Source organism: Schistocerca gregaria, chromosome 3 (assembly GCF_023897955.1).
Source record: "Schistocerca gregaria isolate iqSchGreg1 chromosome 3, iqSchGreg1.2, whole genome shotgun sequence".
Classification (NCBI taxonomy): Eukaryota; Metazoa; Arthropoda; class Insecta; order Orthoptera; family Acrididae; genus Schistocerca; species Schistocerca gregaria.
Genome location: NC_064922.1, coordinates 752,907,466 through 752,921,363, shown reverse-complemented (window position 1 = coordinate 752,921,363; position 13,898 = coordinate 752,907,466). Strand labels below are relative to the sequence as shown.

At 39.6% G+C, this 13,898-nt stretch overlaps 1 protein-coding gene across 1 annotated transcript in view; it reads right to left on the bottom strand.

Moving 5' to 3' along the window:
• Positions 1-13,898, bottom strand: part of LOC126353922 (ubiquitin carboxyl-terminal hydrolase 5) — a 163,823-nt gene that overhangs the window by 113,781 nt on the left and 36,144 nt on the right. The window contains exons 4-5 of the mRNA XM_050003165.1: positions 7,252-7,358; positions 6,983-7,170 (exon numbers count right to left, since the gene is read on the bottom strand). Coding sequence (XP_049859122.1) covers positions 6,983-7,170; positions 7,252-7,358 — 295 coding nt within the window. The remainder of the gene's footprint in view (positions 1-6,982; positions 7,171-7,251; positions 7,359-13,898) is intronic.

Genomic DNA, 13,898 nt, shown 5'->3' with positions numbered 1-13,898 from the left:
AACATGTTTGGGAACTTGGCAAAATGGTGTTTTGCATAACTGCTAACATACTTATGAAGAACCTGGAGATCATTATCTCCAGACACATAATAAAACAAAAAAACTACAAAGTCATATACTGATACTGTTTTGTCGATGACATAATACGCCAGACTGATGAACCACATGCACACATAGAACAGCTACACAATTAAATGAACACCTTACATCCAAAAATTAACTTCACATCAGAAACAGAAACTAACACCACCCTACATTTTCTAGATCTCACTATACATAAAACAGACAACACACATAACTTTGCAATATTCAGGAAACCGACAACCGCAAGCACCACCATTCACAACCTATCCAACCACCCACTGACACATAAGCAAGCAAACTTCTGATTCATGCTTAAAAGACCCATGAACAAACAGAAGCACATACAAGAACTAAACACAATAAACAAAATAGCAGTAGAAAATGGCTATGATACCCATATGATATCAAATTAAATCAAAAATATGTAAACAGTACAAAAATGAACATACCACTCACAGACTTCAAATCAAAAGAAAAGTTGCAGGATGAAATATCGAAGGCATTCAACATAAAAACAGGTGTAAGGCAAGGTGACTGCCTGTCTCTACTACTCTTTAACTGCATAATAGAGAAAATAGTAAGAGAATGGAACCAAAAACTAAAAGAAGAGAAGCTATCATCAATCAGACTGGGAACTAAAAACAAAGGTATTGAAATTCACTGTTCACCATTTGCAAAAGATTTTGCTATTCTTTCTGAAAACCTAACAAATGCTGGAATACAAATCAATCTCTTAGATGCAATAGCCAACAAAGCAGGTTTAAGAATACCAGTAGAAAACACAAAATTTATGACAATTATAATAAATGCTACGGAATTGATAGCAACAGATATTGGCCAGACAAAGAGGAAGACTGCACTGTGCTTCCTTCTCTAGATTGTCGCACAGTTGACAAAATGGTAGATATCGAAGTAGACGACAGAGGGATAGAGAAACAATTAAAATCGCTCAAAAGAGGAAAGGCCGCTGGTCCTGATTGGATACCAGTTCGATTTTACACAGAGTACGCGAAGGAACTTGCACCCCTTCTTGCAGCGGTGTACCGTAGGTCTCTAGAAGAGCGAAGCATTCCAAAGGATTGGAAAAGGGCACAGGTCATCCCCGTTCTCAAGAAGGGACGTCGAACAGATGTACAGAACTATAGACCTATATCTCTAACGTCGATCAGTTGTAGAATTTTGGAACACGTATTATGTTCGAGTATAATGTCTTTTCTGGAGACTAGAAATCTACTCTGTAGGAATCAGCATGGGTTTCGAAAAAGACGATCGTGTGAAACCCAGCTCGCGCTATTCGTCCACGAGACTCAGAGGGCCTCAGACACGGTTTCACAGGTAGATGCCATGTTTCTTGACTTCCGCAAGGCGTTTGACACAGTTCCCCACAGTCGTTTAATGAACAAAGTAAGAGCATACAGACTATCAGACCAATTGTGTGATTGGATTGAGGAGTTCCTAGATAACAGAACGCAGCACATCATTCTCAATGGAGAGAAGTTTTCCGAAGTAAGAGTGATTTCAGGTGTGCCGCAGGGGAGTGTCTTAGGACCGTTGCTATTCACAATATACATAAATGACCTGGTGGATGACATCGGAAGTTCACTGAGGCTTTTTGCAGATGATGCTGTGGTGTATCGAGAGGTTGCAACAATGGAAAATTGTACTGAAATGCAGGAGGATCTGCAGCGAATTGACGCATGGTGCATGGAATGGCAATTGAATCTCAATGTAGCGAAGTGTAATGTGATGCGAATACATAGAAAGATAGGTCCCTTATCATTTAGCTACAAAATAGCAGGTCAGCAATTGGAAGCAGTTAATTCCATAAATTATCTGGGAGTACGCATTAGGAGTGATTTAAAATGGAATGATCATATAAAGTTGATCGTCGGTAAAGCAGATGCCAGACTGAGATTCATTGGAAGAATCCTAAGGAAATGCAATCCGACAACAAAGGAAGTAGGTTACAGTACGCTTGTTCGCCCAATGCTTGAATACTGCTCAGCAGTGTGGGATCCGCACCAGGTAGGGTTGATAGAAGAGATAGAGAAGATCCAACGGAGAGCAGCGCGCTTCGTTACAGGATCATTTAGTAATTGCGAAAGCGTTACGAAGATGATAGATAAACTCCAGTGGAAGACTCTGCAGGAGAGACGCTCAGTAGCTCGGTACGGGCTTTTGTTAAAGTTTCGAGAACATACCTTCACTGAAGAGTCAAGCAGTATATTGCTCCCTCCTACGTATATCTTGCGAAGAGACCATGAGGATAAAATCAGAGAGATTAGAGCCCACACAGAAGCATACCGACAATCCTTCTTTCCACGTACAATACGAGACTGGAACAGAAGGGAGAACCGATAGAGGTACTCAGGGTACCCTCCGCCACACACCGTCAGGTGGCTTGCGGAGTACGGATGTAGATGTAGATACATAAATTTAAATATTTGGGAGAAATTATCCAAGAAAATGGCTTAGAAAAATTCGTTATAGAAGAAAGAGTACATAAAATGGAGAGAGCTTATGGAATAACTAGGAATGTCTACAACAAATGTGGTCTGTCCAAAAATTTGAAGATACAGCACTACAACACAGAAGTCAAACCAGAATGTCTTTTTGCATGTGAACGTTTAGTGCTGAACTCCAAATTACACAAACATTAAGTCCTAGAAAGAAAAATCATTCGAATAATACTTGGACCACCAAAAAATACAGAGGTATGGGAATTAAAAAGCAATGAAGTAGTTTATCACAACATAGAAAACATAAATGAAACACTACGACAGAGGCGACTGCTATTTTTTTGACACTTATACAGGATGAACAGCAACAGGTTAACCGAACAGATTTTTACATCTTTGGAACAAGAAGTCAACATAGCCTGGATTCAAGAAGTTAGGAAAGATTTGGAAAAAAAAACAACATAAGTGGAAAAGATCCAATAGAAAGACAGAGTTTCAAGAGGAAATTGTTAAAAATGGACAGATTCCAAGGCAGAAGGGAGAAGAAGACAGGGTCAAAATGGTCCAAGGAGAGAAAAAGGATACATAGTGAAAAGATGAAAAAAACACTGGAGGAGAAAGGAAGAACAACAATGAAGGAAGCATTTAAATTTGTGTGTCATCCTTAGAAGACCCAAATGAAAGTCTAAGAAGAAGAACAAACACACACACACACACACACACACACACACACACACACACACACAGACTCACTGTCCTCACCCAACTAAGAACACAAATAATGACCACACACACAACAACAGAGCAACAACACACACACCACACACAAAATGAAATGTCACATACTCACCTACAATAACAAGATTGTTCACAGAATAGGCAACATATTAAAGAAATAGGGACTCCAAATAGGATACAGGACTGAGAGCACAACACTGAAAAAGGTCAGAACACAAGAAACACCCATGGATAAATTTAACAGATCAGGAATATATGAACTCACATGCAACACTTGCCAGTCAGTGTACATAGGACACACATGCAGGAACTTCAAAACCTAATATTCTGAACATCTCAGAGCTTTAAAAAGCAACAGCTCCCGTAGCACAATGGCTGACCAACTGATAGCCCACAATCACCACCCAACTACAATAGAAGCAGACTTAAGAACACTAAAATCTAAAGACAGCCTATACAGCAAACTGACCATTTAGGAAAACTTCCACATACCGAAGGCAATAGCAGAAGGGAAACAGGTCTTAAATGGATACACTACACTCTGCAGTGACACACTATTTAACACATTAAAGGAACTTCACAAAAAAGGCAACACAAACAGCTAAAAAGTCTATATACACACACACAATAAATTGATACACTACACTCTGCAAAGACTCACCATTTTACACACAAAAGGAACACCATGTAAAAGGCTACACAATTAGCTAAGAAGCATACAGAAAAAAAACCACACACACACACACACACACACATATATATATATATATATATATATATATATATAGAGAGAGAGAGAGAGAGAGAGAGAGAGAGAGAGAGAGAGAGAGAGAGAGAGAATGCAAACAAAATTCAAATTTGGTGCCAAACTCAGTGGTGACCAAATGTACACTGACTGGGCTGGGACATGGGACACACAACCACCACAATTAGTGTTTTTTTGGTGAAGTGAAAGTGCTTTTATGGCTTTATTTTGTGAAAATACGTGTTGTGTTTGTGTGCTTCTTAACACCTCACCATGATGCTGAGATAAAAAAGGTCTTGCCACACAAAAATGTAACAACGAATATAGCTGCGAAATATCGCGACAAACTAAATTACTTTTTAGTGCATAAAATGATAGGTTAACTCCTAACAAAATTTCTCATCAACACCATTTTGTTTGTAGATGACATGCTACCTGTAATAAATAATATACAGGTGGCCCAGAGGTAGTAACAAAAAGAAACGAATATCCACATAATTTTGTAATCTTTTAGTAAAAATGTTCACATTACAGATTAAATAAAACAGAAACCCACTGATTATGGCACAGAGGTGCTGAAACACATTTGGAAACTTGGAAAAATGGTGTTCTGCATAACTGGCAGGCCTTACATCCAACAAATTTAACTGCAAACACAGTAAAAAGAAGGCACTGCAAATCCAAATCTTGAATATTTACATCTGAAGTTGGTGTAACTCAGCCAAAACTAGTCATTCAAATAAAAATATATGATGAGCTAGGCACTGCTTTGCACAGGTAGCAGAATGGAACATTTCTTTACCATGGAGTAGCTCCAGGTTCGTAGCCTCTCTACATGTGTTTTGCTGATTTTGTGATATACACATAGCATGAGTTTTTGCACTACCATTACACTATGTTGCACGCTTGTCTTTCATAACACTATCAAAATGTGGGGTGTTATTTTTAAGAGTTTGTTTAGCTGTGAAGAAAAAGCCTACAGGTGTTGTATGGTCTGTATGTTTCCTTGAATATACTGATGCTGTGCAAGCTGACATCTTTTGAAGGTCTTTGTCACTTGGTGTGAAAGATTGTCTACTCATACCAGCCTGGTCATTGCAGCTCAAAATGTCAGAATTTTTGATGAACACTCCATCTTCACAAACTGCAGATTGTACAGCAATTTTATTCTAATGACGGCTTATTTAATGTACCTACAACTGTGAACAATGTTCCTGGAAGTCAATGAAAACGTGAACTTCATTCAAAATTCTTAAATGTTCAATGAAGCCCAGGCTCATGTAAGTGATTATGTTACAATGCAGAATTTCAGTTATCAGGCTCAAGAAAACACTGCTCAGATTCACCTGTTACCGTTTCACCATATTAAAATTAGTACATAATGCACAGTGTTCACTTCACCAGGTGCTAGGCCTTCACTCTCGTAAGGTTAATAAGAGACTACTGTCACCTTGACGTCAAGGGTGTCATTGTAAATACCCTAAAAAGGCATCCATGGTTCCAACACTATATAAATTTCCTTGGTACTTCGGTAACCTGGTTTTAATAGGAAGAAGTCTCCCACCCACTCCCCCTATAAGTATGTGGCAGCAATGAAAAATTATTTGGGGGTTGTGTTATTCAAAGGAATGTTAGCATCACTTGGCTGTTACTGTACCCAGATCTTTCATCTGCAGCTACTCTTCATGGAGACACATAACGAGCATCACACTACCTGCCGAAACCAACAACAGTGCCTCAGCTCGTCAAGGGACACTGTCCTGATATCCTACACAATTTTTTGCCAGTAGAAGTAATGTTAATTTTTGAGAGCATTTTGAGAACAATACTCAAGAGCTGAACAGAGTAATGTTCCAAAATTTATGCTCTCAATGACTCCATATATCCGATGCAATTCCAACACACAGTTTTATATCCCACACAATTCACTTATGCAAGGCCACTCACCACTAGTCTGCATTTTCTACTTATTCATATGTTTAAATAAAATAGAAAGAAACTTCCACATGGGAAAAATATATTAAAAACAAAGATTCCAAGACTTACCAAGCGGGAAAGCGCCAGTAGACAGGCACAATAAAGTAACACACAAACACACACACAAAATTTCGAGCTTTCGCAACCAGCGGTTGCTTCGTCAGGAAAGAGGGAAGGAAAAGGAAAGATGAAAGGATGTGGGTTTTAAGGGAGAGGGTAAGGAGTCATTCCAATCCCGGGAGCGGAAAGACTTACCTTAGGGGGAAAAAAGGATAGGTATATATTCGCACACGCACCCTCTCCCTTAAAACCCACATCCTTTCATCTTTCCTTTTCCTTCCTTCTTTCCTGACGAAGCAACCGCCGGTTGCGAAAGCTCGAAAGCGCGCGCACACACACACACACACACACACACACACATCCATATACAGACACAAGCAGTGTGTGTGTGTGTGTGTGTGTGTGTGTGTGTGTGTGTGTGTGTGTGTGTGTGCGTGTGTGTGTGCGTGTGTGTGTGTGTGTGCGTGTGTGTGTGTGTGTGCGTGTGTGTGTGTGTGTGCGTGTGTGCGTGCGTGCGAGAGAGAGTATATACCTATCCTTTTTTCCCCCTGAAGGTAAGTCTTTCCGCTCCCGGGATTGGAATGACTCCGTACCCTCTCCCTTAAAACCCACATCCTTTCATCTTTCCTTTTCCTTCCCTCTTTCCTGACGAAGCAACCGCCGGTTGCGAAAGCTCGAAATTTTGGGTGTGTGTTTGTGTGTTATTTTATTGTGCCTGTCTACCGGCGCTTTCCTGCGTTTACATTCACAAGAGTGAATTAGTATTTTACAAAAGGAATTTGTGTATTAAACTTCTTGATAACAAATTTACATTTTCAAGTCCTGTTAATAATCAAATCAAAACATGATTCAGACACAATATCAAAACCTGAAAATTAATTAGACCAGTATAAGCTATAATTAAATACAAATATATTACTTGTTTCACGATAATGCTCAACAGCATGGTCATTTCCTCCAGAGCCATCAAAAAATTTTCTCCCACAAAGAACAGCTCCATCTGTCAGATTGAGCCACAGATTCTGAGTGAGATCACATTTCTCACACTTCCATCCACTTGGAGGAATCTTTTTGCCATTATTTAATTGAAGAAGATTATTTGCATGCCTTGAAAGAAAAATAGAGTGTGATTGTAGCATATTTGTTGTACATACATGCATCTACGTGTAAAATTTGGTTCAAACTTACTTTGATATTATTCTTGCTTCACCATCCCATGTGCCTGTTAATGCCTCCAGTTCAGCTAGTTTTGTGGCTGACTCTGCAGCTAGAATAGCTTTGACACATTCCTGCACCTGTTTAGGAGAGAGATACTGATTGTCCAAATTTGATAAAGTGACACATACGACACACATCAATGTTTTACTTATTAATGTTGATAAAAGCAAATGGGTCATTCCATGCTTCCATATGGAGGACATAGAAATAGGCATCCCTGTGGCCGAGATGCAACTGAAAGAGTTGAAAACAAGTAAATCACCCTGTCCAGATGGAATCCTAATTTGACACTGGCCCCATACTTCACCTGTATTTATTGTGGATCTCTCACCCAGCGTAAAGACACAAGCAACTGGGAAAAGTGCAGGTGACACCTGTACATCAGAGAGGTAAAATAAAGGACATGCAAAATTACAGACAATATCCTTAACATTGGTTTGCTGCAGAATTCTTGAGCGTATTCTAAATTCAAACATAATAAATTTCCTTGAGACAGAGAAGCTTCTATCCACAAATCAGAACATATTTAGAAAGACTTGCTCATGCAAAATTCAGCTTTCCCTCCTCTGCAAACCAAGGATGAAGGGCAACAGGCAGATTCAACATTCTTAAGTTTCTGGAAAATGTTTGACACAATGCCCAGCTGCAGACTTAATGAAGGAAGGAGCATACAGAATAGGTTCACAGATATGTGAGTGGCTCGAAGACTCTTGAAGTGACAGAACCTGGTATTTTATCCTGAATGGGTCATTCATCAGAGACAAAGGTATCATCACAAATTGCCCATGGAATTGTGATAGGACCACTCTTTTTCTCAATACAGGGCGGGGGGGGGGGGGGGGTGTCCATTAATCGTGACCGGGCCAAATGTCTCACGAAATAATCGTCAAATGAAAAAACTACAAAGAACGAAACTTGTCTAGCTTGTGGGGGAAAACCAGATGGCGCTTTGGTTGGCCCACTAGATGACGCTGTCATAGGTCAAACAGTTACCAACTGCGTTTTTTAAAATAGGAATCCCCATTTTTTATTACATACTCATGTAGTACAGAAAGAAATATGAATGTTTTAGTTGGACCACTTTTTTCGCTTTGTGATAGATGGCGCTGTAATAGTCACAAACATATGGCTCACAATTTTAGACGAACAGTTGGAACAGGTAGGTTTTTAAAATTAAAATAGAGAACGTAGGTACATTTGAAGATTTTATTTCAGTTGTTACAATGTGATACATGTACCTTTGTGAACTTATCATTTCTCAGAATGCATGCTATTACAGCGTGATTACCTGTAAACACCACATTAATGCAATAAATTCTCAAAATGATGTGTCAACCTCAATGCATTTGGCAATACGTGTAATGACATTCCTCTCAACAGTGAGTAGTTCGCCTTCCGTAATGTTCACACATGCACTGACAATGCGCTGACGCATGTTGTCAGGCGTTGTCGGTGGATAACAATAGCAAATATCCTTCAACTTACCCACAGAAAGAAATCTGGGGACATCAGATCCGGTGAACGTGCAGGCCATGGTATGGTACTTCGACAACCAATCCACGTGTCATGAAATATGCTATTCAATACCGCTTCAACCACAAGTGAGCTATGTGCCGGACATCCATCATGTTGGAAGTACATCGCTATTCTGTCATGCAGTGGAGCATCTTGTAGTAAAATCGGTAGAACATTACGTAGGAAATCAGCATACATGGGCCATTTAGATTGCCATCGATAAAATGGGGACCAATTATCCGTCCTCCCATAATGCCACACCATACATTAACCCGCCAAGGTCGCTAATGTTCCACTAGTCACAGCCATCGTGGATTTTCCGTTGCCCAATAGTGCATATTATGCCGGTTTACGTTACCGCTGTTGGTGAATGACGCTTCGTCACTAAATAGAACGCACACAATAAATCTGTCATTGACCCATAGTTTCTCTTGAGCCCAATGGCAGAACTGTACACGACGTTCAAAGTCGTCACCATGCAATTCCTGGTGCATAGAAATATGGTACAGGCGCAATCAATGTTGATGTAGCATTCTCAACGACATTTTTGAGATTCCAGATTCTTGCGCAATTTGTCTGCTGCTGATGTGCGGATTAGCAGCGACAGCAGCTAAAACACCTACTTGGGCATCATTCGTTGCAGGTCATGGTTGACATTTCACATGTGGCTGAACACTCCTTGTTTTCTTAAATAACGTAACTATCAAGCGAACGGTCCGGACACTAAGATGATGTCGTACAGGATACCGAGCAGCATACATAGCACACACCCATTGGGCATTTTGATCACAACAGCCATACATCAACATGATATCAACCTTTTCCGCAATCGGTAAATGGTGCATTTTAACACAGGTAATGTATCATGAAGCAAACACCGTCCGCACTGGCGGAATGTTATATGATACCACACACCACGTTTGTGACTATTAGAGCGCAATCTATCAAAAAGCGAAAAACATGGCCTAACTAAAACATTCATATTTCTTTACAAACTACACGAATATGTAATAAAAAATGGGGGGGTTCCTATTTTAAAAAACACAGTCTATATCCGTTTGACCTATGGCAGCGCCATCTAGTGGGTCAACCATAGCGCCAACTGGTTTCCCCCTTCAAACTAGACAAGTTTCGTTCTTTGTAGTTTTTTCATTTGATGCTTATTTCGTGAGATATTTGGCCCGGTCACTATCAATGGACCACCCTGTATACAAAAATGATCTAACAGTTACGTTGAGTAGTAAGCTGCAGGTCTTTTCTGATGGTGCCGAAGAGTATGGGAAAATGTCACCCTTGGGTGACTGTAGAAGAATACAGGATGATGACTGGATTTCTATTTGGTGTGATGAACAGAAGCTTACTCCAAATGCGGAAAATTTAATTTAATGCAGGTAAGTATGAAAAAACCTTGTAAGACCTGAAAACAATACAAATTGTGCACCGCTTGAAACAGTCATGGCAGATATCTACATGTAACATTGTGACCAATTATGAAATGGAAAGAGCACGTAAGGTTAGTTGTGGATAAGGTGAATGACCGACTTACTCTCTCTCCATTTGTGAATGGCACACAATGCCCAGTGGTCTAGCAGTTCCGACTTTATTACATAAGACTGTGTTCAAATTTTGTGCATAGATGTCTAAACATGTTATAGGTAATTCCACAAATTATTAGCTCCCAGTATTTTGTATTTAGTCTCTAGGGATTAAGTAAGTCGAAGATGGTGGAAATCTTAAAGACAAGGTTGCAGAAGACTGTCACGTTTGAGGTGATGTGTTCCACGAAATAGTTAAGCTACACATTGACAATACATCTTTGGTTCAATAATTTGCACAGTATGAGGTATACAAGATTTAAGACTTTTAGACTTTTTATACAATTCTCAGAGGTGCACCGTCACCAACTAATTTCAATGCAATGAAAAACGTTCAAACTACTAGTGGACTTATTTCATTAAATAATTGTGACAAATAGCCCTGCTTTGAGTTGTTTGCTATCAGTTTATTTGTGGTAAATGTAAAACAGCTTTGTGATAAATTTCTTGGCATAGTCAGTGGCAACATCTCATTCAGAAAATCATCTTTGATATTTAGGTAATTTGAAATTTGTATCTCAAAGTTTATCTCTAATGGAGTTCATTCAACATTCACTAGTAACAATGGTTTTTTGCGATCCTATACGTTACTTCTGAAGAAGAATATTACTGGTGAGTCCGTAAGTGATAAGGGGGGGAAACTGGGTCTCAAGAAAGAGGCACAGGATGGAACATGGAGACAGGGGAGCAGTAAGAAAACTGGAAACTGGGCCCTGCGAGGAAGCTGGTACAGAGCGAAGAGAGGCAGCAAGAAAGCCGGGGGGGAAAAGGGGACAGCAAGAAGGCTGGGGAAAAGAGTGCAGTCAGAAACAAGGGAATAAGGGAGTAGTCTAGTCAGGAACATGGGGATAAGTGAGAGGGGCATCAGTCAGGAAAATGGGTATTTGGAGGGGGAGGGGGGGGGGCAGCCAGAGGGGCAATCAGGAGGAACATGGGGAAAAGGAAGGCACTTCAGAAGCTGGGGAACAGACATGGTGTTCAGGGGGCCAAGGAATAGGAGAGTAGTAAGTAAGGAAGCTGTGACATGGCCGGGGGGTGGGGGCAACGATGAAGCTGGGGAATATGAGGGGAGGGGGCCAATAAGGATGTGGGGAATATGTGGGCAGTGAGGGAGCTGGGGAAATGGGGTGATAGCAATATATTGAGTTGTAGGTGAAGTAACACGGGCGAGTCTTTATCAGTTCAACAGCAGGTTGCTGTGACCAGAGTTAAGGGTTGTAGACAAGACTGATGGCGTCTGTTCCGTAGGATTAATGAAAATCAATATCCTCCAGGGCTGTGGAGAGATGCTCTTCTGCACAGGGGATCATTAGGCAAGGTGCTGGAGTTTTGGGCTACATTTTTTCTGTCTTCTTTATTTTTGTAGCTCCCTTTCCTTTCCTATTTTTTTTTGCATATTCAGATGTTTCACCATATGAACCTTCCTTTTATGTCATACAGTAAGAAAGACCCAAATCTCAGGCTATTCAGAAATACAGTCTTACTGCAGAAACCTGGCGAATCTTGGTGAAGAGATGCTAGTGGCAGAAATCTCACTGATGTTATAGTTAAAGAATTCAAATGGCTCCCGAAAGGTGACAGAATGATTATTGTATGATTTACTGTGGCGCATAGAAATCATGTGTGTTGTAAGATATACAAAACCGAATAAAATTTTACCATCTAAGCCTGGCATGGGCAACCTATGATGACCTGCGATCATGATTCACATACTTAAGTTCGTGGGCCTTCTAGACAAGGAACACAAGAGTAGTGCTCCTAGCGCATTTTTTCGTGGTAATGCACCAATGTGAATAGTGCCCCTTTCCCAACACACTACACCAGCAAACTATACCTTAATAATGTGTTTTGTTCAAGACTACGTCCATTTTATGTTCAACCCTTTCTTCAATTTTTTATATATTTTTTTATGCACCATGAACCTTCTGTCTTTACTTACAACAATTAATAACAGCTGTCTTAAGAACTTCTGTCATAAAATTCTGCAACACTTAGTTTTAAAAAATGTTCATGACATGCAAATAAATGTAAACATCTGAGAATAAGATGCCAGGCATCTTGATATAATATAACAGAAAAATAAAAACTTATGAACACAACTGGTTGCAGCTAATTCATTACAAATTGCCTTCAATTTCAACATTTGCAATGTTGAAATTACCTCCACACTCCACTCCACTCCACTCCCCCCCCCCCCCCCCCCCCCAGCACACACACACAAATTTCTTCCACAGACCAGATGAAACAAATAACCAGCTCGATCGGGCTCATGGGCCACTGGTTGCTCAGCTGTGGTTTGAGCAGTGGTTTAAATATTTAAGAATACAAACCTGTTTCAAAATAAATGGGTGAAGATTCTAAGTTAAACCATATAACGTTGTTAAGCCTGAGATATGTACTCTGAGTATACTTCATAGATTTGTTTGGCATTCTGCTCAAGAATGCAGTTTGTGCTGATTGGTCTGGTATTGTTAAGAAACATGACTGTCATGGATTCTATTGAAATAATCTTATCACTTTAACTCTGTCGGTATGCATGCTCTTAAGACAATAATCTGAAGATTGTATAGTGGAATGAACAATTATTTTATGTTACACAGATGATAATCACTCAAGGGTAATGTGAAAGAAGTATCAAAGCAATCTTCTTGGCCTGAACATTTCAACAAGTGAGGTTTTGCACTGTTACTATTAATAGTTTTTATAACGATAGATATTTTGCTGATTATATGTTGTTCTATTAGTGGGTTGGGCCCGCTGTATTCCGCTGATCATGAACTACCCAAAGTTGGAGAAGTGGTGTTGGTGCTAACCATCAGATGCATTCTGGAGGTCTTACAGACAATAACACAGAGTAAGAGATACTGAATGGATAAACTATGTTGTGCTGATGTTTTGTTCTATATTGTCCTGGTAGAATTACCATTTCATGAGAAAACCAAGTTCTTATTGTATGCTCGATTTTGGGTATCTGAGTATGTGTTTAAAAGTAATTGTGGATACTACCAAGCAACGATTGACTTTGCCTCTAGCAATATTTATGGAAAGACCTATATTAAAAATTTAGGAGAATAATTTATATTAGGAACAAGTGGAAACCAACAATTTCTGTATTAAACAGAGGATGCACCAACTTCCAGAAAGCAATTGTAAATTAATGTGAAATTAATTTAGAAGCAGTCTATGCAAAGAGACTGCATGTCATATAATTTGTAGTGAAGTTAAACATCAAGAATTTTAAATATTGAAACAACACTCAAATAAATCGAATCACAGCCTCACACCATCCACTGACACTGATACACCGAGATAAGCTCGAGTGCTGCGAATGAAATTAAACTGAAGTGTAAGAAAATATTTGTTGCATTCAGTACGGTATGTGGAAGAAAGGCTTTGCCTGAATTGGCATCATACGCTGTTGCTTTGATGTGGACTGTACCCCAGTAACTGTATCTGTTTCCTCTGAGAATTTAACTGAGATTTTTTTACATACCTTGAACATTTTCA